Genomic DNA, 26232 nt, shown 5'->3' with positions numbered 1-26232 from the left:
GTCCTAAGGATCCCAGTTTGCTCTAACCGTTTCTCTACTGTATCTCACACTGGTGAGATCATAAAAAAGTAGCCAAATCGTCCGGACGCTACAGACGTTTTCGTGAGAACACAGATTTTCGGGATGTCTCATGGTCTGACAAACACAGCTGTAGCTCGGCCACCTTCCACCGCAGATACGGAAGGCCGCCATAGCCAGATGCAGTACATTGAGATGCAGCCCATGCAAAATAGCTCTAGCTTAAACTGACAGATTTATGTTTTTTTTAATTGTGTTACTTAGATTGACGCACGGGTGCGTCAATAGACTCTTAAGGATTCTGATTTCTCCAATTGATTTATTAATGTTGTTAAAAGGCTATAGAGAACAAGTCCACAAACATGATTAACCTGCTCTGATAAAAAGGCAAAGGCCAGAATAAATAATGACCCTTGAGGACCTGAGTCCCATATTTATAGTTTGCTTATTATCTTCTTATCCTGTGCAGCTTCATCTATGGAACAGAACTTGTGGTTTGTGTGTTTTCTGGAAGTCTGACAGACAAAACAGACAGGCTGTTTATCCTCTAGACAGAAGAGTTTCCCACTGGGCACAGATGTCTTTTATGAGGGAGATCTGGCGAAGAGGGCAACGTCTATTCCATGTTGGTTCAATGTAATTTCATTGAAATTATGTGGAAACAATGTTGATTCAACCATTGTGTGACCGGTGGGTTGAGTTTCTTACTGTGCAGAATGTCGAGCAACTCTTCTGAAGCTCTCTGACTTCCCTCCTGTAAGAAGGCCTCAAACAGGTTTTTTAAAACCAGGTTACATGGATGTTCGTGTCTTGACGATCCACTTCTGCAAACTGGACACTCCTTACTCATTCCCTTTCCAGTATTCCTGCAGACAGATTTTACAGAAGCTGTGTCTACACGACAGGAGAGATCCTTTGGGAGAAACAGTCTGGAAGTCATTTTCTCACACAGTCACACTCGAGGTGTCAGTAATGCCCTAAGAAAGGTTACTTTCACTTTTAAAGACTCACCCTTGTTTAGTAGCAGAGCTATATTGACAGTTTTAGTGATTTCTCCTCCAGTAACTACTCTGAAATGTTGATATTAATGGGTCTAGTGTCAGGTAGCCTAGTGGTTAGTGCGCTGGGCCAGTAACCAAACGTTTGCTGGTTTGAATACTCGAGCTGACATGGTGAGAAAAAAAATCTGTCCATGTGCCCTTAATCAAGGCACTTAACCCTAATTTGCACCAGGGGCACCGTACTACTATGGCTGACCCTGTAAAACAACACATTTCCCTGCACCTATCATATATACACTGAGTGTATAAAACATTAGGAACACCTGCTCTATCCATGACAGACTGACCAGGTGAAAGCTATGATCCCTTATTGACGTCACTTGTTAAATCCACATTCATTCGTGTAGATGAAGGTTAGGAGACAGGTTAAAGAAGGATTTTTCAGCCTTGAGATAATTGAGACATGGATTGTGTATGTGTGCCATTTAGAGAGTGAATGGGCAAGACAACATATTTAAGTGCCTTTGAACAGGGTATGGTATTAGGTGCCAGGTGCACCTGGGTCAGGTTTGAGTGTGTTAAAAACTGAAACACTGCTGGGTTTTTCACTCTCAATGTGTGTATCAAGAATGGCCAACCTGACACAACTGTGGGAAGCATTGGAGTCAACATGGGCCAGCATCCTTGTGGAACCCTTTCGACACCTTGTAGAGTCCATGTCCTGACGAATTGAAGCTGTTCTGAGGGCAAAAGGGGTGCAACTCAATATTAGGAAGGTGTTCCTAATGTTTTGTACACTCTGTATATACAGTACATAAGTCCTTTGTTGAACACATTGGGCAAATAGACACCAGTAGAACAGAGCTAAATGTTACAGTGCTGCAATGAGTTTTACTTCCTGTAATAAGACCATCTTGACTGTATTACCTGTGTATTATTGGAGGATCTTTGCAGCGTTAGACATACAATAGCATGGAGTTCTGAGAGAACAGAGTAAATGAACCAGTATGTGAGTCAGCTGTGTTTTACTGTGCTGTGATGTACTTTACCCTGTACAGATCAGGTGAGTGCTGTATTTCCTGAGGTTTTCTAATACAGGTGTTTGAGGAGTGGAGCTTTGAGTGAAGAAGGAATCTCCATAAGGAACACAGATACTTCTATCATCCACAAGATTATGCCACAGGGACAATTCATGTTTAATACAACAATGAACAGCAAATAGGCAGATGGAACATTGCTCTTTTTTAATCTACTTGAATGTGGTATGGAATAACAAGGACTGCATTAAAAAAATATATATATATATATTTATTTTTTTTATCCAGGAAGTCCCATTGAGGTCAGAAGACCTCTTTTATGAGTGAGATCTGGCCAAGAGGGCAGCTCAATAAAAATCGCACACGTATCATACACAGCACAGTAACATTGACTTGGCTAACTTTGCATACAAGTTCTGAATAATGTCTGTTATTTAAATGAGTTTGTATACTCTTTAATCTGTGCAGATGTTGCTGAGACATATGTGGATCTCTTATTGATTAGGATATACTGAATAAGCTTTGATTTGATTTGATAAACATATATACATGATAAGAAAAAATGATTCATTAAAACTAACTTAGAAATTATGAGGGAGATGAGAGGCTAATATAAAAGTATGTTGTCTATATTCAGTAGATCAATTGATAGAGGCTGTATAGGTAAGCATTACACTGTTAGTATACAAATAAGAACCCCAAAGGTTTCCCACCGTGGCAATCACTTTGAACCCCAAATGGTTCACGTTTTCCTAGAGTGCATTACATTGTAGCCTAAGAGATACATAATTTAAATTCAACGTACCTATGGGGGAGGGGGGAGATACTGGGCTGAGTTTGTGTGCACTTTGAGTCCTGGGCCAATTTGAGCACGTAGCCGGAGTTTGTCGGACGATATATGCTATCGATTGGATGTTTTCCACAGAACTAAAGCGATGTCAAAGAGACAACACCGACGATACTCAGTGTCTTCAGTCGAAAGGAATCCACTCCACATTTAGAGGTACGTGAATGTAGGCTACTTTGGCGTACCGGTAACACGTCGTTATGTGAATGTGTTTGCGCCTATACAGTGTATAGTGGTCTCGATGAAGCTAGACGTTCGTCTGCTCATTATTTTATGATGTGCATGAAATTCCCTAGAAATAAAATGACACAAATATTTTCAGTAAGCATTCAGGTATAATGCATAATGATGCAGTTGTAATGCATTAAAATGCCTACTTGTCAGCAGCAACATATTATGACCACTTTATAATGACTTATAATCATCTTAATGATCTGCTAAATAACAGCCAGTTTGGTTGAGAAATGTATTCACAGAGAGACACAACGCAAGCCTTGTTATAAGACATTACAGTTGAAGTCGGATGTTTACATACACTTAGGTTGGAGTCATTAAACTCGTTTTTCAACACTTAGGTTGGAGTCATTAAACTCGTTTTTCAACCACTCAACACATTTCTTGTTAACAAACTATAGTTTTGGCAAGTCGGTTAGGATATCTACTTTGTGCATGACACAAGTAATTTTTCCAACAATTGTTTACAGACAGATTATTTCACTTATAATTCAATGTATCACACTTCCAGTGGGTCAGAAGTTTACATACACTAAGTTGACTGTGCCTTTAAACAGCTTGGAAAATTCCAGAAAATGACATGGCTTTAGAAGCTTGTTAGGCTAATTGACATAATTTGAGGTGTACCTGTGGATGTATTTCAAGGCCTACCTTCAAACTCAGTGACTCTTTGCTTGACATCATGAGAAAATCAAAAGAAATCAGCCAAGACCTCAGAAAAAGAATTGTAGACCTCCACAAGTCTAGTTCATATTTGGGAGCAATTTCCAAACACCTGAAGGTACCACATTCATCTGTACAAACAATAGTACGCAAGTATAAACACCATGGGACCACCCAGACGTCATACCGCTCAGGAAGGAGATGCGTTCTGTCTCCTAGAGATGAACGTACTTTGGTGCGAAAAGTGCAAATCAATCCCAGATCAACAGCAAAGGACCTTGTGAAGATGCTGGAGGAAACAGGTTCAAAAGTATCCACATCCACAGTAAAATTAGATCTATATCGACATAACCTGAAAGGCCACTCAGCAAGGAAGAAGCCACGGCTCCAAAACCGCCATAAAAAGCCAGACTACGGTTTACAACTGCACATGGGGACTAAGATCGTACTTTTTGGAGAAATATCCTCTGTTCTGATTAAACAAAAATAGAACTGTTTGGTCATAATGACCATCGTTATGTTTGGAGGAACAAGGGGGAGGCTTGCAAGCAGAAAAACATCCCAACCGTGAAGGACGGGGGTGGCAGCATCATGTTGTGGTGGTGCTTTGCTGCAGGAGGGACTGGTGCACTTCACAAAATAGATGGCATCATGAGAATGAAAAATTATGTGGATATATTGAAGAAACATCTCAAGACATCAGTTAGGAAGTGAAAGCTTGGTTGCAAATGGGTCTTCCAAATGGACATTGACCACAAGCATACTTCCGAAGTTGTGGCAAAATGGCTTAAGGACAACAAAGTCAAGGTATTGGAGTGGCCATCACAAAGCCCTGACCTCAATCCTATAGAAGATTTGTGGGCAGAACTGAAAAAGCGTGTGCGAGCAAGGAGGCCTACAACACTGACCCAGTTACACCATCTCTGTCAGGAGGAATGGGCCAGAATTCACCAAACTTATTGTGGGAAGCTTGTGGAAGGCTACCCGAAAGTTTTACCCAAGTTAAACAATATAAAGGCAATGCTACCAAATACTAATTGAGTGTATGTAAACTTCTGACCCACTGGGAATGTGATGAAAGACATAAAAGCTTAAATAAATCATTCTCTCTACTATTATTCTGACATTTCACATTCTTAAAATAAAGTGGTGATCCTAACAGGAATTGTGAAAAGCTTAAGTTTAAATGTATTTGGCTAAGGTGTATGTAAACCTCCAATTTCAACTGTATAACAAGTTATAAACCAGTATACCTGGATAAAGTATTACCATATTTTAAAAGTATCAATATCTGATACAGGAAATAATATTCTGACAATAATTTACAAATTGAAAGATACATATAGATCTATTCAAATAACCAAGTATTATTCAATTCAGTTAAAAAGGTCCTCATCCCTGTTTTATATGCAGAGAGGAAGGCCAAAATATGTCTTTCTATTTGCCACCATTATATTACAAGTATTTCATTGACATTACAAATAGACTATACAGTGTACAGCACATAGCCTACATCAGGGATTTACAATGCTGTTCCTGAGAGCTACCCTGTATGTTTTCGCTCCGACCCCAGTTGTAACTAACCTGGTTCAGTTTATCAACTAGCTAATTATTAGAATCAGGTGAGCTAGATTGGGGTTGGAGTGAAAACCTACTGTACGGTATCTCTCCAGGAACAGGGTTGGAGAGCTCTTCTCTACATTCTAGTAGCTTCCTGGCAGAAGTACCTTTTTAGGAGATGCTTACAGTGAACAACAGTGGTAAAGATCTCTTTCACCACTGTTTTCATTGCATGTTCATTGAGTTAGGAACATTATTGGTTAGGTAAGGTGTCAAGGCACCTGTGTACAGTTTATATTATTCACGTTGGAACCTGGACATATAATATATATGACATAATTTGTTTGACAGTAGTAAAATGAACCCCCTCCCCAACATAAAAAAAATGTTCACATGACTTTTCATAATAACTTGCTGTGGCTTCCTGTGTAATGCATGCATCTACTTGTGAGTTCCATTTATTCTGTACCATTGGGGAGAAAGAGTGGGTTGAGAACCAGAAATCAGAATCTTTGGTTCAATATTGAACAAGGTTACCAAAAAGTGCACAGTGAATAAGGAATAATTTGTGGGAAAGCTATCTCCTCGAAACGTGGTTGGTGAATCTTTGTGTGTTTACTAATGTAGCAGCTCTGATTCAATCCCTGTCACTCCATTCATTCAACCACCTCAAAGACAATTGGTGTACCCTTTTGTATGAGTCGAATAACTGTCTTTAGGCCAATACACAGCAGTGATCTAAGTGCCACACTATGATCATACTAACCTAAATGATATTTGTGCTGTTTCCCCAAATGAGCAAATTAATATAAACAATTGACCTTCATTGTTCATTCGAGGCTTACATAATGAAACCAGTATAAAGATGTGAGACAAGACACTGAGTGTGCCCCTGATGGGCATATGTATATTTTTTATTTATGTAACCAGGAAAAAGACCCTTGAGGTTTTGTGAGGATCACATGGCGAGATGTCAGGAGTGTATACATAACACAAGAGCACAATACAATACATTAAAAACAATTACAATGGTCAATGACATTTTCTTCTATCAGAGCTTTGAACTCAGACAGCGACACTCTCTCCTCCAGTTTTAAAGTAGTTTGTAGCTCGTATGAAATGTATAAGGGCCCGATCCCGACTTAAGAATTTATGCCTTTCCTACGTACTTCTCAGTATTTGGTATTCAGACTTACCTTATTTGGCTCTGCGGGTGTGGCTACCTCGCGCGTTCTGAAGACATTTCATTCAACCGCTGAAAACCCTCCCACTTCCTGGCCAACAGATTTTTAATTCAATGGGGTTTTCAGTATATTTATCTTAAGCCATCCCTTTTAATGTGATGCACCTTTTAGTTAGAATTTTGTCGACACGCTGGAATATATTGAGAGTACAGGTTCAGAATAATAGGGATCAATTAAAGAAAACCGTCTAAATATATGCATATTCGTCTCTGTTTCAGCATCAATTGGTAGAGAAAAAATTATGTAGATTATTTAGGTTTAGGAAGGTATTTATGAATCATAAAAAAATGGTTTCGAGAGCCTTTACTCATGAAAGAAATTGACACATTCAGTGATTCAACCCATGTTAAGGTTGGAAGATTATTGTACATATAATTATAATAAGGGGAATAGTGTACAATAGTAGCCTCTTCCCTGGTCTATTGCCTGCACTATCCATGAAACTGTCTGGTGACGCGGCCTAGTATTGCGCAATGGGTCGGTTTCAAACTGTTACGGCTTGGTCTGCGCTCCATTTCATTATGATTTAATTAGCCTACATTTCTTTTTTATATATTATCAACTGTTACTAATGATCCTCAGCAACAAGCACATGGCCATGACGGCGTTTACAGAGGAAGCAAATGAAGGTAAATGAAACCATATGGAATAATAATGTAGGCTATACCAACTGAAGGGAACTAACAGTAAATTGGCAGTTTAATTTGTTTGGTTATTAGGCCTACTGATTGTCAATACTGATATTTAACATGATATAAATAGGAGACAGAGAAAGTCAGGGTAGCCTATAATGAAGACATTCGAGAATGCCCATCCCTGCAAGTTAAAAAGCCATACAATTTAAATTCTGCATAATGGCACAGGATTTCATAAACTTTACTGCTTCAGTTTGCTGCCATATGACTGGTTTCACATTCCCTTATCCAAAAGGATTACTCATTTATTACCTAGCTCTTATCAACTTGTAAATGACAGTGCATGGAGAATGGTGTAATTTCTATCAGAAGTAGATCATTTTTCCACTTGGAACAGGTATGTTCGCTAGACCTTATTCTGTAGACACAGCTCTGCCACACCTTCATTTATTCCATCTCCACCCAAAACGAATAGCGGGTGAATAGCATGCTATTCTCATGCCTAAGTTCAAGACTGACAAACATTATGTTGTGTAACTAACATACTGTATCCGTTATATCGCAACCATTGTGTCAAATGCATTGTACATCAGTCGTAAAGCCTGAGTATGCACAGAGCTTTTCTGCTTCAGTTTGCTGCCGTTTGGGATAGGGGGCAGCATTTTCACGTTCGGATGAAAAGCGTGCCCAGAGTAAACTTCCTGCTACTCAGGCCCAGAAGCTAATATATGCATATTATTAGTAGATTTGGATAGAAAACACTCTGACGTTTCTAAAACTGTTTGAATGGTGTCTGTGAGTATAACAGAACTCATATGGCAGGCGAAAACCTGAGAGAAATCCAACCAGGAAGTGGGAAATCTGAGGTTTGTAGTTTTTCAACTCATTGCCTTTCTAATATACAGTGTAAATGGGATCATATTGCACTTCCTAAGGCTTCCACTAGATGTCAACAGTCGTTAGAACCTTGTTTCAGGCTTCTACTGTGAAGGGGGAGAGAATAAGAGCTGTTTGACTAAGGGCTGGTCATGCGCGTGGCCGTGAGAGCGACCTGCATTCCATTGCATTTCTAAAGACAAAGGAATTGTCCGGTTGAAACATTATTGAAGATTTATGTTAAAAACATCCTAAAGATTGATTCTATACATCGTTTGACATGTTTCTACGAACTGTAATATAACGTTTTGGACTTTTTGTCTGAACATTCGCCTGGACTTGCACGCGCCTCGTGAGTTTGGATTTGTGAACTAAACGCGCTAACAAAAAGGAGATATTTGGACATAAATGATGGACTTTATCGAACAAAACAAACATTTATTGTGGAACTGGGATTCCTGGGAGTGCAGTCTGATGAAGATCAACAAAGGTAAGTGAATATTTATAATGCTTTTTCTGACTTCTGTTGACTCCACAACATGGCAGGTGTGCTTTTTTCGTAAAGCTTTTTTGAAATCTGACACAGAGGTTGCATTAAGGAGAAGTACAGTATATCTTTAGTTCTGTGCATAACACTTGTATCTTTTATCAAAGTTTATGATGAGTATTTCTGTAAATTGATGTGGCTCTGCAAATTCGCCGGATGTTTTCGAGGCACAACATTACTGAACATAACGCGCCAATGTAAACTCAGATTTTTTGATATAAATATGAACTTTATCGAACAAAACATACATGTATTGGGTAACATGAAGTCCTATGAGTGCCATCTGATGAAGATCATCAAAGGTTAGTGATTAATTTTATCTCTATTTCTGCTTTTTGTTACTCCTCTCTTTGGCTGGAAAATGGCTGTATGTTTTTTCGTGACTAGGCTCTGACCTAACATAATCATATGGTGTGCTTTCGCTGTAAAGCCTTTTTGAAATCGGACACGAAGCAACAAAGCATTCTATGTTTTGTTTTCTATGTTTCTTTATTTCTATGTTTTGGCCGGGTATGGTTATCAATCAGAGACAGCTGTCTATCGTTGTCTTTGATTGGGAACCATACTTAGGTAGCCCTTTTCCCTCCTTTCAGTGTGGGAAGTTAACTTTCTTAGAGGCTTCATAGCCCTGTTAAGCTTCACGGTCGTGTTGTATTGTTTATTGTTTTGTTGGCGACATTCAAATAAAAAAGAAATATGTATGCTTACCACGCTGCACCTTGGTCCGCTTCTTCCAGCATCGGCCGTGACACATATGACTGGTTTCACATTCCCTTATCCAAACGGATTACTCATTTATTACCTAGCTCTTATCAACTTGTAAATGACAGTGCATGGAGAATGGTGTAATTTCTTTCAGAAGTAGATCATTTTTCCACTTGGAACAGGTATGTTCGCTAGACCTTATTCTGTAGACACAGCTCTGCCACACCTTCATTTATTCCATCTCCACCCAAAACGAATAGCGGGTGAATAGCATGCTATTCTCATGCCTAAGTTCAAGACTGACAAACGTTATGTTGTGTAACTAACATACTGTATCCGTTATATTGCAACCATTGTGTCAAATGCATTGTACATAAGTTGTACAGCCTGAGTATGCATGGAGCTTTTCTCTCGAAGGCAGTTGCCTTGAACGTCACACGGTAGGTAGTTTGTGCCCTCCACTGTGCCTCAAGCCCAGGAGCACTCCCACTCATTCAAGAGGCGGTGTCCAGCTGTCCTAGTAACAGTTGGCATGGAACTCTTTGTTTTGGTGACTAATAGGCTACAGCCTAGAAACAGAGAAGACAATGTTATCTATTAGCCACCATGACTCTTACAATGGACTTCCGCTAACATTCTGGCACAGAGCAGCACCAGGATATTGTGGCTGTGGGATGTCACAAAATCTATAAATTATGATAGCTCTATGTGTATTTATATCACATATTCACATGCATAATTTTTTTATGATGTGTATGGATTGGCTTCAATATGTGTTATATCTCAATATCTCATATTTAATTCCATTGGTCCCATAAGTCATACAGGGTGTATATTAATCAATAATGTGTCAGGCATGTCTTTCACTATATTCCACTGGTCTTATAGGACAATGAATAACAATATTTTCCATCCACGGTAATCAAATAGGACAACATTTCATTTGCAGACTGCACATCCCTCCTCTCATGAAATGTCTGTAGCAGCACCCCCCCCCCCCCCCCCCCCCCCCCCCCCACCGCCCCCCCTATTATGATGGACTCAAACCTCTGCCCCCAAATCATACTGGGAGGGGTTGTATAATGGGTGGGTCAGGCCATTGTTGAGGCCCGTCCACGGTGCCCATTCACAAAAGCATTCCTTGGGTTTAGCCAGCGACCCCTCTGCAGGGGGTCAGGGTACTATGGGAATATCTAATTTTAGCTGCGAACGAGACCGGGGTGAGCTTGAGATGATGAGTTTGGGATTCTGTGGGAGTTTGTGAGTGAGAGTCCATGGCTCTAAGTTTGAGAGAGAGACAGAGAGTGCTTGTGTGTGTTTGTCTGTTTGTGCCTGAATGTGTGTGTCTGTGTGTTGTATTAGTATATGCACAATGTTTCATTGCCAATCCAAATACTGTATTTAATTGGGTGCGTGTTAGTGCCATATTCGTTTGTCTTACTCATAGGGTGTGGCTAAGCTGTGGACAAATCTTTCATCACACTACTTCATTGTGCTTACAGTGCCTCACATCAACACAGGATTAGGATCAGCGTCTCTCTGTCTCCCAATTCTCAATTTAAGGTAGGTTTAACAAAATATACTGCTGTTTTCAAGTTAAACTAAATACCCTGCTCTTGTTAACACGTTTAGGATTAATTTGTGTGTTCTCGCAGCAAAGACAATATCATTTTATTGATTGACAACACAAGGGGAAAATAAAGAAGACAGTAGAATAACCACTGCCAAAATTAACTCTGATCACCTTACTTGGTGTGTGATAACATTGCTTCCTGGATTGATCATGTACAGCACTAACAGCCAACTGTTTTACATCAGGGGTATTGAAATCCAAACCTCAAGGTCCAGAGCACTACTACTTTCTTTTCTCTCTGAGATGCAGTCTTTTTGGGGGGGCGCGTCACAGCACAGCATGCTGCACTCTCCTTGGTCCAAATCGCATTGGGAAAAAGACTGCATTACATTGAAAAAACAAATGCCACACATCCTCATCATCACCAGGAAATTAAATGATTATGTGTCTGCCTTTCTCTCACAGATTTCTACCCAGGTGAGTGCAACATGCTGTGCAGTGTGTATAAAATACTGCATCTGTAGTTAATTAATTGATAAATGACATGGATTTCCCACAGATTCCACTCACCTGGTGTCCCAGGTCAGAATCAGTCCCAGATAAGAGGGAAAGGATTAAAACCAGCAGTGCTGCAGCCCTCGAAGCCCAGACAAAATAGGGTTCTTCTACTACACAATCTATTTCTAATTTAATTGAATTAGGACCTAATCCCTCTTTTTTTCTCCATGTCCTCTCTTCCCCACCCTCCATCCCTCCCCAGGATGTATGAAAACGCACCTGCCTTGGTGGCACCGCAGAGGGTCTTGGGCGATCGTAGGACAACCCAGGAGGAGATGCTGGGCCAGACCAGGCAGGTGATCCAGGGGATGGAGGCCCTGAGACTAGAGCACCACTCTCTCCTGGAGGGCCTACTGGGGAGCCTGCACTGCCTGGAGGTGGAGGGGAGCCAGAACCATGAGGAGCCCAGCCCTGCCCAGGAGAAGGCCAGGGCCATCCGCCGCTCACTGGACACCCTAGAGCTTGGGCTGGGCGAAGCGCAGGTCAGATACATTGAATTGTAATCTTTGCAATTTGCAGATGAAGAACAGATGCTGCTGATGTAATAAATGTCTGCAGGACAAAAACTTTCTTGACATTCATAGGCAATCTCTTGTGTAGAAAAGTAAAACTCTTTATTTGATTATTATGGTTATACATGTGGCAGGAATAAAAAATGCACAAACACGTTGTGGCTGTAGCAGCCTATGTGGGTGATGTACAAGTCAGATGTCTATGGTACATTATATGCCAAAACTCTTAAGTTAATGTTTCAGTCTCTTAGTCAAAATCACATGTGGGACTGCGCTCAGATTTTGGATCAAGAATATCTGTTTCTCATTCTTTGTCTATCTTAACATTGGTGAGGAGGAGAAGCGTTTTTCAATTTGTAGCTAGCCACTGTGTTTCCTGTTTCACTTCTGTTTTGCCTGATGGACCTGACCGAGGTCAGAGGTTAAGGGTACTGCTTGTGGCAGCTGGGGTAAGCTTTCTTTAGCTTAGAGCAATTAGCATAGTCTTGTCAGTATGTATCAAGTTAGGGTTGAGGTCATGTCATGGGAGGTCAGATGACACTTGCTTGCTGTTTTGAGCGGACTTCCAACTCGGAATTTCAACTCAGGAACTCGGGCCTCTTTCTAGAGCTCCGACTTTCCGACCTAAAGATCCCTGACGTCATGATTTGACCTCTTATTTTTCTGATTTCCCAGTTGTCTTGAACAAACCATAAGGCAAGACATGGCACCCTGAGAAAAACCTATGCAGTTTCAGGTTAAAGGCCTATCTGGGTTTTCACCCATAGAAATAGAATTACGAGAACGGACATTCCCATGCAAGTGTGATGGGTGGACTGGCGGCCATATTGTCTTTTCCAATAATTATTTTCCTACCTCCCCTTCCCCAGGTCTTGCTGGCCCTGTCGGCCCACCTTAGCATGGTGGAGGCGGAGAAGCAGAAGCTGCGTGCTCAGGTGAGGCAGCTGTGCCAGGAAAACCAGTGGCTGCGGGACGAGCTGGCGGGGGCACAGTGGAGGCTGCAGGAGAGCGAGCAGAGTGTGGCGCAGCTGGAGGAGGAGAGGAAGCACCTGGAGTTCATGAGCTGCCTCCGGCGATATGACGACGACGGCGATGACCTTTCGTCCCCCGTGAGTCAATAGTCACCGCCACAGCACCACATTAGGATTCTTTTTTTTCATCATAGTTTATTTAGAGATTTTCAACTGATTTCAAGTAAAACATAAATACATTTTATCAGATCAAAAACAAACTTACAGGCAATAATCCACCTCATTTAGCCATCAGGAATTGTAAAAAAAGAAATATGTATATTGCTAGACTAGTATAAACTTTCTCTCTCAGCATTTATTTAAAAAAAAATATGAACCTTAATTTAACTAGGCAAGTCAGTTAAGAACAAATTCTTATTTACAATGACAGCCTACTCAGGCCAAACCCAGATAACACACCTCTGGGACTCCCAATCACAGCCGAATGTGATACAGCCTGGATTTGAACCAGGGATTGCAGTGACACCTCTTGCACTGAGATGCAGTGCCTTAGACCGCTGCGCCACTCGGGAGCCATTGGGATTTAAGTCCCTGCAGACAGCAACATTTCCTAGATCATGTTTGAGAACTTTATACTCAAATGCAGGTCAGACAATATGATTAATGGTTTTTGGTGGCAGCAGTGGGATCCATGCTATAACAGAAGGTACAGAAGAAGCCAGAGTTTCTGTCAAGGTACTAAAGAGGAGACTTTTAGAGACAAGCATGGGTTCAACAGTGCCACAGAATGTGTGAATGCATGCCAAGCCAACAACTTTTGGTTCCCAGAACAATTCATCAATGTTACAGATAGCATTCTAGCATCTCTAACAACTTATTTTCTCGCAAAACCATTCCAGGACAGTCCAAAAATTGCAGGGTGATGACATGAACAGGGACGTTTTTCTTCCACATTGTCAATGTATCCAGAACATGAATCACCTGATATGTTCTCAAAGTTTTGTTGGGCTTTCTTTTCAGTCAGACAGGAGTGGGAACTTAACCCACTCGGAACAATTCTTGTTAGCTGTGTGTGCCTTAACGTTAGTGATAATACAACCCTAGCTTTACTCACCAGGAAGAGATGGATTCCAGCAAGGAGACACTGGATGACCTCTTCCGCAATGACGAAGAGGAGAACCAGGGCCATGGCAGTAAGCACTGGGTGGGCAGGGGATTAGAGACCGGGATTATTACCGTAATCTAATCTAGAATCGTCTGCAGTATCAGAATGGCCTACTATGTAGCTTTCAAACATTCTCTGGAACAGTGAAACACTAACAGTAACGGCAATGATAGTCACAAAAAAGAAACAAAAGAAACTTTTATTCCCCTAACGACAATAGTACAATTACTAATTGTTGTAATGGTGTTGGTGGTATTATTTTGTCAGTGGCACAAATGATTTGTCGCATGTATTAGAAGCTAGCAGCTAGCAAGCTAGTATTACTAGCTAGTAAACTAGCGGTAGCGATAATGTCACAGTTTCTATGTCATTAAATAAGGTAGACTCCATATTCCCTTCAGTTCAGCAGCACAGTAGCAATGTGGCGATGGCTGCCGCCAACCAGGGTGGCTACGAGATTCCAGGCCGTCTGCGTACGCTCCACAACCTGGTGATCCAGTACGCCTCGCAGGGCCGCTACGAGGTGGCCGTGCCTCTCTGCAAACAGGCCCTGGAGGACCTGGAGAAGACCTCCGGGCACGAGCACCCAGACGTGGCCACCATGCTTAACATTCTGGCCCTGGTCTACAGGTGAGCCCCGCGGGATGCCGGAGAAGATGATGACGGATCACAGGAACGATCCTGCGTTATATTCAGTTATGTTCTCCGATCAGATATTGTTCCACCAGTTTGATAAGAGTAAGACGGGATAGTGTTTGTAATGGAAAGAATCTGATCAGAGAACATAAAACATATTATAGTGATGACAGCATAGGCCTATTGTCTTTACTACATTGAAGTTATGTATCCTTTCAATGAGTGCTCTTATGGTCTTCCAGTCATATATGACTAAATATGAATATCAATATTTTCTTATTTTTTCCAAAACTAATTGGTCAACGTTATGGCACCATCGATTTAGGATTATGTTACTTTAGAATAGACAACAGCTGACATGAGCTAAGTAATTGATCCAGTTTTGTGCATTCCTCATGTAGGGGGCACCTAGCTTTCCCACAGATGGCAATGGGCTAGCAGGTTCTAAACTTCAAAGAAGCAGTGGCTGCCAATAGAGTAAAAATATCAGGTGTCAAATTTCAGTGTTGAAGCACATTATGATGCAGGAAGTTTATAAGGACATAGGCTCCGCCTTTTTGGAATAGCTGCCAGGCCCAAATGTTTGTTTTTTCTTCTGTCTGTATGATTTAGTGTGGATATCCTACCTGCCAGCCACACCATTTCATTCAAAGCACGATCCACCAACTCTGCAGCCCAATCCCAGCCTTATGTTTGACAGTGAAAGCATTCGGTTTTAACATGATAAATAGTCAGTTACTCTTCTCACATGATGGGGACCATTGTTGTTGTTGAAAACAGCCAAGCTCTGGCAACCCTAACCCTGGTTTTACCCTGAGGTTGCCGTGGCGATACCCTAGTAACCAGGCCCTCCACCCCTCTCCTTCCAGGGACCAGAATAAGTGCAAAGAGGCAGCAAACCTTCTCAACGACTCGCTGGCGGTACGGGAGAGGACCCTTGGCAGGGACCACCCGGCGGTGTGTGTATGACCATCACTTTGTGTCTATGTGTGTGTTTGGCCATCACTTTGTGTCTATGTGTGTGTATGACCATCACTTTGTGTCTATGTGTGTGTTTGGCCATCACTTTGTGTCTATGTGTGTGTTTGGCCATCACTTTGTGTCTATGTGTGTGTTTGGCCATCACTTTGTGTCTATGTGTGTGTTTGGCCATCACTTTGTGTCTATGTGTGTGTTTGGCCATCACTTTGTGTCTATGTGTGTGTTTGGCCATCACTTTGTGTCTATGTGTGTGTTTGGCCATCACTTTGTGTCTATGTGTGTGTTTGGCCATCACTTTGTGTCTATGTGTGTGTTTGGCCATCACTTTGTGTCTATGTGTGTGTTTGGCCATCACTTTGTGTCTATGTGTGTGTTTGGCCATCACTTTGTGTCTATGTGTGTGTTTGGCCATCACTTTGTGTTTGTGTTTGTTTGTCCCTGCCCCCACTGTTGTGTTGCTCCCATACCTGCTTCCCCTTCCAATCCTAAGGCTGACAGCTACTAGTCAGTGTAGCTGTCATTGACCTAGCGGCTGTGTGAGTGTCACTGACCCTGTGGCTAATGTCCCCTACCCTCCTCTCAGGTGGCCGCTACACTCAACAACCTGGCTGTGCTTTATGGGAAGAGTGGGAGGTACAAAGACGCCGAGCCACTGTGTAAACGAGCGCTGGAGATTAGGGAGAAGGTGGGTCACGAGGGGTGTGTGTGTGTGTGTGTGTGTGTGTGTGTGTGTGTGTGTGTGTGTGTGTGTGTGTGTGTGTGTGTGTGTGTGTGTGTGTGTGTGTGTGTGTAAAAATAATAATAGAACATGGATTTAACAGGTGACATCAATAAGGGATCATAGCGTTCACCTGGATTCACCAGGTCAGTCTGTCATGAAAAGAGCAGTTCCTAATGTTTTGTACACTCAATGTATCATTTTTTTCTGCTAGCACTGACCTGCTCTCAAGTTTATTCAGGAAATGTAATGTACTTTATGTACTTTCTATGGCTGAAATATTTGGTTGTCCCACCTAGCTATCTTAAGATGAATGCACTAACTGTAAGTCTCTGGATAGTGTCTCCTAAATGACTAAAATGTCTATGTAAACTGTGTGTCTGCGTTTATCTAAATACCTCATCCTACCCTAAACTCCTAACCCCTGTTGATTTAGATACTGGGTAAGGAGCATCCTGACGTGGCCAAGCAGCTGAACAACCTGGCCTTGCTGTGCCAGAACCAGGGGAAGTATGGAGAGGTGGAGCAGCACTACCAACGGGCCCTGGACATCTACCAGACCAGGCTTAGCCCCGACGACCCCAACATGGCTAAAGCCAAGAACAAGCTGGTGAGAGACTGGTACCCTTTCCACACTACTGAGCTGAGCTGAGTTTTAATGGTCTGGCTTGGTTAAGCATCCGCCACAGTTGATAGAAGTGTGCTGGAAAGATGAAAGGAAAATACCGGGACACTAGCATCTAGTCCCAAACAGAGCAGCTCACTGAATCTGCCTGGTGCCTGGGCTAGTACTACGTTTTGAAAGACCATGGTCGTTTCCAGAAACAACCCCTAGCCTCTACTTCCTTGGACATTGTGCAGATGTGAAAGGATTGGATTAGTATAATAAGCCATATGGTGGATGTCCACGTTGCCAATCAGAGATCAGCCGTATTGCTTTCATCTACAGTATCCATCCCTTTCAGATCTATAGATGTGCCTAGAGGATAGGGGCTAATGGGTGTTTATGGATTGTGCCTAAATGAAGGTTCTAGTAATTCAACTGACCTGTATTTTATAGAGCCTCTCATTGACAGGTACATCACTGTCAAGTCAATAGTCTGTTGATAAATGCACAGGAACATAACAAATAGGTATCTGTAAAGCACTTTGTGACAATTGCCGATGTAAAAAGGGCTGTATAAAATACATTTGATTGATTTGATTGACGTAAAAAATGAAGTATTTTGTATAGAATTTGTTTCCTTGTCATATGTTTGGAATGTCGTTATTTCCACTCATGATGTCTTAATGATACACTACATGACCAAAAGTATGTGGACACCTGCTCGTCGAACATCTCATTCCAAAATCATGGGCATTTAGATGGAGTTGGTCCCTCTTTTGCTGCTATAACAGCCTGCACCCTTCTGGGAAGGCTTTCCACTAGATGTTGGAACATTACTACGGGGACTTTCTTCCATTCAGCCACAATACCATTAGTGAGGTCGGGCACTGATGGTGGGTGATTAGGCCTGGCTCGCAGTCGGCATTCCAATTCATCCCAAAAGTGTTCGATGGGGTTGAGGTCAGGGCTCTGTGCAGGCCAGTGAAGTTCTTCCTCACTGATCTCGACAAACCATTTCTGCATGGACCTAGCTTTGTGCATGGGGGCATTGTCATGCTGAAACAGAAAAGGGCCTTCCCCAAACTGTTGCCACAAAGTTGGAAGCACAGAATCGTCTAGAATTTCATTGTATGCTGTACCATTAAGATTTCCCTTCACTAGATCACTAGCCCAAACCAGAAAACGCTTTTCCACTGCTCCAGAGTCCAATGGCGACGAGCTTTACACCACTCCAGCTGACGCTTGGCATTGCGCATGGTGATCTTAGGCTTCTATGCAGCTGCTCAGCCACGGAAACACACTTCATGAAGCTCCTAAAGAAACAGTTATTGTGGTGACATTGCTTCCAAAGGCAAATTTGGAACTCAGTAGTGAGTGTTGCAACTGAGGACAGACGATTTCTATGCGCTGCGCTCTTCAGAACTTGGCGGTCCCATTCTGTGAGTTTGTGTGGCCTACCACTTCACGGCTGAGCTGTTGTTGCTCCTCATGTTTCCACTTCACAATAACAGCACTTACAGTTGACCAGGGCAGCTCTAGCAGAGAAGAAATTTGGCGAACTGACTTGTTGGAAAGGTGGCATCCTATGACGATGCCACGTTGAAAGTCACTGAGCTCGTCAGTAGGGCCATTCCACTGCCAATGTTTGTCTATGGAGATTACATGGTTGTGTGCTTGATTTTATACACCTGTCAGCAACAGGTGTGGCTGAAATAGCCGAATTCACTAATTTGAAGAGGTGTCCACATACACTATATATACAAAAGTATCTCCCTTCCTCTCTTAGGCCTCCTGTTACCTAAAGCAGGGGAAGTTTAAACAAGCAGAAGTGCTGTACAAAGAGATCCTAACCCATGCCCACGAGAAGGCCAGTGGCTATACAAATGGTAAGGACCCATCATTTACAACTTCCATTCAAGTTTTTATTGTGAAAACAGAATGGAAAATGCCTCTAGTTCCCAGCCATACCTGGGTTGAAATAGTACTTTAACTCTTTCAAATCCTTGAGGTGTGCTGTGTTTCGCTTAGCCTGCATGCTGGATGGGTGGGTTTGCTCTTTTGGGGCTATTCTATTGGTTCCATTACACCAGTTAACGTCTGTCTGTCTGTCTGTCTGTCTGTCTGTCTGTCTGTCTGTCTGTCTGTCTGTCTGTCTGTCTGTCTGTCTGTCTGTCTGTCTGTCTGTCTGTCTGTCTGTCTGTCTGTCTGTCTGTCTGTCTGTCTGTCTGTCTGTCTGTCTGTCTGTCTGTCTGTCTGTCTATGTGTATGTGTATGTGTATGTGTATGTGTATGTGTATGTGTATGTGTATGTATCTGTATCTGTCGATACAGGGGAGGTCAAGTCCATCTGGATGCAGGCAGAGGAGAGGGAGGAACAGGTGAGCAAACTCAGGCCCATTTCACCTACTACAACCATAGTAAACAATCTTCCCACACTGGACTATAACCTGCACAGCAACCAATGCTCCAACCAACTGAGCCATTGTTCACCATTCTCTTGTTGACCATGTTTAAAAGTGTGCTCCTCAGGGCAGACAGAGAGAAGGTCTGTCTATAGGAGATCAAGGCAGCTGGGACAGAACTCGCAAAGCGGACAGGTCAGTCATCTCCATGCTCCGGGTGACGTTTCCACTAGGTACAGCTCTAGGATCAGCTTCCCCTCCCCTAATACCAACCTTAACCATTAGTGGGGAAAATACTAAACTGACTCAAGATCAGCATCTAGAGACAACTTTACCAAGAAGCCGATCCTAGATCGTATTTTTGTCTCTACCTTCTTTCCTTTGTGTTGTTGTCTGTGCCCAAGAAACCCTGTTTTGTGCTGCTACCATGTTGTGCTGCTGCCATGTTGTGTTGCTACCATGTTGTCATGTTGTGTTGTCATGTGTTGCTGCCATGCTATATTGTCTCTTTATGTAGTGTTGTCTCTCTTGTCGTGATGTGTGTTTAGTCCTATTTTTTTATTTAATTTATTTTTAATCCCAGCCCCCGTCCCCACAGGAGGCCTTTTGCCTTTTGGTAGACCGTCATTGTAAATAAGAATTTGTTCTTAACTGACTTGCCTAGTAATTTTTTTTGTTAAAGATTCACCATCTACCCAGTAGTTTTCTGACTGAGTATGCTGAATTTGTCCCTTGAGTCACTGATGTAAGGTCAGTTTCTCATTCTCCCTCCTTGTGGTTAAGGTAAGGATTTGGGGCGGGAAAGCTGATCCTAGATTTGTGCCTAAGGCTGGGCCGTATTAGGCATGAAATGAAAGAAAACAGGCCGAAACGGGGAAGGAATATCTGAAATTGTCCAACAAGAAAGACTTGTTTTAGTTTTCTGTTGCAAAAGGTTTTGCTACGGTGTACACTAATGAATATTACCTGGCTTACACAAACCCTGACCTTTGACCCCGTGCAGTGCCACCATTACCAGCACCCTGAGGAACTTGGGAGCTCTCTACAGGCGACAGGGCAAACTGAAGGCAGCAGAGACAGTGGAGGCGGCAGCCATTCACACCCCTAAACAAGTGGGTCCGGTCTGCATTTAAAAATATATATTTTTTATTTAACTTAATATAATTGTTTTATTTAACTTTTATTATTATTTGTTTTATTTATTTTTTACAGTTTTTATTTATTTTTTAGGAAGGGAAAAAAAGGCAAGTGTTCAGTTATAGTAGGGTCCACATGAATGTATTGTTCATAATGAAATTCCTATATAGATCAAATCAAATTGTTTTGGTCACATACACATGGTTAGCAGATGTTATTGCGAGTGTAGCGAAATGCTTATGCTTCTAGATCCGACAGTGCAGCAGTATCTAACAGGTAATATCTAACAATTTCACAACAATACCTAATACACACAATCTAGTAAAGGAATGGGATAAGAATATATAAATATCAAATATATGGATGAGCAGTGACAGAGCGGCTAAGATGCAATAGATAGTGTAGTATACAGTATATACATATGAGATAAGTAATGTGAGATATGTAAACATTCTTAAAGTGGCATTATTAAAGTGACTAGTGTTCCATTTATTAAACTGGACAATGATATCAAGTCTGTAGGTAGGCAGCAGCCTCTCTGTGCTAGTGGTGGCTGTTTAACAATCTGATGGCCTTGAGAGAGAAGCTGTTTTTCAATCTCTCTGTCCCAGCTTTGATGCACCTGTACTGACATCGCCTTTTGGATGGAAGTGGGATGAACAGGCAGTGGTTCGCTTGGTTATTGTCCTTGATGATCATTTTGCCTTCCTGTCTCATCGTTGTTGGTAATCAAGCCTACCACTGTTGTGTCGTCTGCATGGCCATGGCCAGTCGTGGGTGAACAGGGAGTACAGGAGGGGGCTGAGAACGCACCCTTGTGGGGCCCCAGTGTTGAGGATCAACGGAGTGGAGATGTTGTTTCCTACCTTCACCACCTGGGGGCGGCCCGTCAGGAAGTCCAGGATCCAGTTGCACAGGGCGGGGTCAAGACCCAGGGACTCAAGCTTAATGATGAGTTTGGAGGGTACTATGGTGTTGAATGCTGAGCTGTAGTCAATGGACAGCAATCTTACATAGGTATTCCTCTTTTCCAGATGGGATAGGGCAGTGTGTAGTTTGATGGCGATTGCATCGTCTGTGGACCTATTGGGGCGGTAAGCACATTTAAGTGGGTCTAAGGTGACAGGTGAGTTGATATGATCCTTGACTAGTCTCTCAAAGCACTTCATGATGACAGAAGTGAGTGTGACGGGGCGATGGTCATTTAGTTCAGTTATCTTGGCCTCCATTGTTCCTGTCTTTGGTAGCGGTTCGCGTCGGTGGCACTGTATTGTCCTCAAAGCACGCAAAGAAGTTGTTTAATTTGTCTGGAAGCAAGACATCGATGTCCGCGACAGGGCTGGTTTTCTTTTTGTAATCTGGAGGGAATAACTACACTGTTTGTATTCGACCATATTCCGTGTTGCCTTGCCATGATTAAATGCGGTGGTACGTGATTTCAGTTTTGCGTGAATGCTGCCATCAATCCACGGTTTCTGGTTAAGGAAGGTTTTAATAGTCACAGTGGGTACAACATCTCCTATACCCTTCCTTATAAACTCGCTCACCAAGTTAGCATATAAGTCAATGTTGTTATTTATCTGAGGCTACCCGGAACATATCCCAGTCCACGTGACCAAAGCAATCTTGAAGCGTGGAATCCGATTGGTCAGACCAGCGTTCAATAGACCTAAGCACGGGTGCTTCCTGTTTTAGTTTCTGCCTATAGGAGGGGAGCAACAAGATGGAATCATGGTTAGATTTACCAAAAGGAGGGTGGGGGAGGGCCTTGTATGCATCGCAGAAGTTAGAGTAGCAATGGTCGAGCGTGTTACTCGCTCATGTACTGCAATAGATATGCTGATCGAATTTAGGTAGCCTTGTTCTCAAATTAGCTTTGTTAAAATCCCCAGCTACAATAAATGCAGCATCAGGATATATGGTTTCCAGTTTGCATAAAGTCCAGTGAAGTTCCTTGATGGCCATTTTGGTATCCACTTATGGGGCGATATGCACGGCTGTGACAATAACGGAGGAGAGTTCTCTTGGGAGATAATCCGGTCGGCATTTGATTGTGAGGAATGATCATATACATACAACCGTAACCACTTACAAGTAGGGAAAGGAGTTCACCCGCAAGTGACTTAATACCAATGAAATGTGAAGGTTTAGGAAATACCTGGCCAGGGAATGGCCAGGATGTGTTTATCCTCCCACACTTAGTAGTATTGCTGTGTGTTTCCATGTTGTATGTGTTCATGTGATGTGTGTGTGTTTATGCATTCGTGTGTATGCATGCTTTTGCGTTTAGGCCCGCTCATGCAATCATGGGTTCATCTGTGTGTGCGTCTGTGTGTGTATAGAGCCAGAAGCGGTGTGTTCTAGCTGCTGAGGCCTCCAGGAACAGCACGGCCATGGAGAACCAATGCAGCAGTAGTGAGAGCCTGACCTCTGAGGTGATCACAGTGAAGTACGACAGTGGCCTACACGGGGGAGAGGAGGTCAGCCTCAGTCTGGAATGGAATGGGGTGAGGAAGAGCACAATTCTCTATCGCTCAGGCTACGGCTACAGAGACTCATGAGCAAGGATGAAATCGTATATATGCATTCATCATTGTCCGTTTTTGTCCGTCAAAAGTTCAACTCGAGTCAAGTTTTTTCGTGGTGAGGAAAGGCAGCTTATAGTAATGGCTAGAATGGAATAAATGGATTGGTATCAAACACATCAAACACGTGTTTGATACCATTCCATTCAATCTATTCCAGCCAATTTATTACTATGAGCTGTTCCTCTGTTCAGTGCCTGTGTTCTTTTGCCCATCTTAAATTTTTATTTTTATTGGCCAGTCTGAGATATGGCTTTTTCTATGCAACTCTGCCTAGAAGTCCAGCATCCCGGAGTCGCCTCTTTACTGTTGACGTTGAGACTGGTGTTTTTCGGATACTATTTAATGAAGCTGCTAGTTGAGGACTTGTGAGGCGTCTGTTTATCAAACTAGACACTCTAATGTACTTGTCCTCTTGCTCAGTTGTACACCGGGGCCTCCTACTCCTCTTTCTATTAGAGCCAGTTTGCGCTGTTCTGTGAAGGGAGTAGTACACAGCGTTGTACGAGATCTTCAGTTCCTTGGCAATTTCTCGCATAGAATAGCCTTCATTTCTCAGAACAAGAATAGACTGACCAGTTTCAGAATAAAGTTATTTGTTTCTGGCCATTTTGAACCTGTAATCGAACCCACAAATGCTGATGCTCCAGATACTCAACTAGTCTAAAGAAGGCCAGTTTTATTGCTTCTTTAATCAGCAAAACAGTTTTCAGCTGTGCTAACATAATTGCAAAGGGTTTTCTAATGATCAATTAGCCTTTTAAAAGGATAAACTTGGATTAGCTAACACAACGTGCCATTGGAACACAGGAGTGATGGTTGCTGATAATGGGCCTCTGTACGCCTATGTAGATATTCCATTAAAAATCAGCCGTTTCCAGCTACAATAGTCATTTACAACATTAACAATGTCTACACTGTATTTCTGATCAATTTGATGTTATTTAAAAAAAAAAGTGCTTTTCTTTCAAAAACAAGGACATTTCTAAGTGACCCCAAACTTTTGAACGGTAGTGTAGGTATTACAGACTCAGTCAGGTAGAGGTCGAAAATGTCAGTGAAGACAGCGGTGGCTTGCTGTGTCACTTTAAAATCGGGGGACTGGCTCATTGAAATGGCTGGAACAGAATTAATATAACGGTATCAAACCCATTCATTTCATTCCAGCTCTACTATGAGCTGCTTTCCCTTCAACTGCTCTAATTTTGCTATTTGGTTTAAATCCAGATCGTCCTGCTTAGGCTGTGTTTACAAAGGCAGCGAAATTCTGATCTGTTTTTCACTAATTGGTTTTTTGATCAGTTGTGAAAAAGATCTGATGTGAAAAAATCTGATGTGATTGGTCAAAAAACCAATTTGTGGAAAAAATGTCAGAATTGGGCAGCCTGTGTAAACGCTTAGTCTATAAAAGTATGTGCTGCAGTTGATTGCCTACAGTGTGACTGTATAGCCCTACCCAGAGTGTGCATGAGTGTATATGTACATGTATACAGACAATTGGGCCTGTGTGTGTATGTGCCACAGGAGGTTGGTGGCACCTTAATTGGGGAGGACAGGCTCGTGGTAACGGCTGGAGTGGAATGGTATCAAGTACATCAAACACATGGTTTGATGCCATTCCATTCGCTCCGTTTCAGCCATTATTATGAGCCGTCCTCCCCTCAGCAGCCCCCACTGGTGTGTGTGTGTTTGTGTCTGTACGAGCATGTGTGTGTGGTGTGTGAGCATGTGCATACATACATGTGTATGAGCAGTTGCATGCATACATGTGGGTGAGCATGTGTGTGTAACCCTCCCTTGCTATCTCTCCCCGTAGGATGACCGTGGCTCCCTGAAGAGAAGCAGCTCCTTCAGTAAGCTGCGCGCCTCCATCCGACGGAGCAGCGAGAAGCTCGTCCGCCGACTGAAGGGGGACAAAAACCCTGGCTAACCAGTCCCAAGTCTGACTAAGCTTCACAGTTCACACCCTTGCCACAACAGAGGGCGGGGCAGTGGGCATGTATGGTGCACCAAGGCCCAGGCTTCAATTTAACAATGCCTAACCCCTAACCCCCAGGCACTTGTAGATCTGAAAGCATTGGATAGGTATAAACAATATACAACCTAGTGGGGAAAAAAGCAGGGCCATATTACTAAATTCAATACTTTCTGAAATACAGTGATTATGCACCTAGGCTGTGGTTGTTTCAAACGGAACCCCATTGTCTTACATCAGATAGCGTAACTTTTGTTTGCACTGATCGGTAGAGGGACTAACAGTCGAAGAAGTAGGAGTGGCGCCACCTGTTGAAAGACAATGACTGAATCCTAGCCCTTAGCTACCATTTGTTGGTACTCTTTTGATTCCCTTTCAACATGACTGTACTGAACAAAGCTGTAGATGGAACGCTTGGCCATTACCGTCCCAACCCTAAAGCATTGTGAGACTCTGATACAGTACCATCGCCTGATTCTATGCCAGCCATATTTGCATCACCTGGGTATTGGTAATGTAATGGTAGCTCAAGCTTGTTTGCTTTTCTAGTCCTTCCCTATCATAAAGTACCCATTGGCAGAAGCTATAGTAGGGATGGCTTCAAACTATTGAGATGCACCCTTTGATTATCTGTCTATGTGTAGCAAATGGGAGAACTGTAAAACTCACTCCTTAACCTGAAGTTTCACTCCTTGCGCCATTGGAAAATGCCTTTTCAATAGTGTGACGGGTTTGAACACTTCAGGAGGGAGGTCACGTGTGTTTGCAGGGCAGAGGTCCTGAGTTGGAAGTCTCGATATGAGTCGATCAAGGGGAAGCGGTACTCGCTAAGCAGCAGCGTGACGTCCTTTATAAATGTAGTAGACATGACTTGGCTCAAGCTATTGACATTCTCAACCCCTTCATTTACATTTAATTTAATGTCTTGTTAATATGTGAACATTTCTCTGTAAAAACTGTTGAAATGATAGAAACGTTTAAGGGCCCGTTTGTGCACATTTTCATGTGTGGTTTTTAAACACCTGCTGGATGAAAAAAGTAGAGA

The 26232-nt window shown here is 42.5% G+C and overlaps 1 protein-coding gene across 6 annotated transcripts; it reads left to right on the top strand.

The window, feature by feature from the left end:
• Positions 1–2920: 2920 nt before the first annotated feature.
• LOC120023883 (kinesin light chain 1-like) lies at positions 2921–26173 on the top strand. 6 transcript variants are annotated; one of them, XR_005472792.1, is made up of 15 exons: positions 2921–3059; positions 10870–10930; positions 11701–11980; positions 12880–13119; positions 14099–14174; positions 14548–14776; positions 15652–15739; positions 16347–16448; positions 16918–17091; positions 18875–18974; positions 19420–19466; positions 19606–19685; positions 20494–20602; positions 21662–21721; positions 22970–23083. XR_005472792.1 is itself a non-coding variant. In XM_038967983.1 (15 exons), exons 1-15 carry the CDS (start codon positions 2969–2971, stop codon positions 25140–25142), a joined length of 1944 nt encoding a protein of 647 aa, XP_038823911.1. In that variant the 5' UTR covers positions 2921–2968; the 3' UTR covers positions 25143–26173. The 6 variants fall into 6 exon arrangements, 5 of the variants coding, with proteins under 5 accessions (XP_038823911.1, XP_038823910.1, XP_038823912.1 ...); XM_038967983.1 differs by lacking the exon at positions 21662–21721 and adding an exon at positions 25029–26173 and having other exon boundaries at positions 19618–19685; positions 22970–23134; XM_038967982.1 differs by lacking the exon at positions 21662–21721 and adding an exon at positions 25029–26173 and having other exon boundaries at positions 22970–23134.
• The last annotated feature ends 59 nt before the right edge of the window (positions 26174–26232 follow it).

Source organism: Salvelinus namaycush, chromosome 29 (assembly GCF_016432855.1).
Source record: "Salvelinus namaycush isolate Seneca chromosome 29, SaNama_1.0, whole genome shotgun sequence".
Classification (NCBI taxonomy): Eukaryota; Metazoa; Chordata; class Actinopteri; order Salmoniformes; family Salmonidae; genus Salvelinus; species Salvelinus namaycush.
This window is presented reverse-complemented; position numbering and strand designations above follow the sequence as displayed.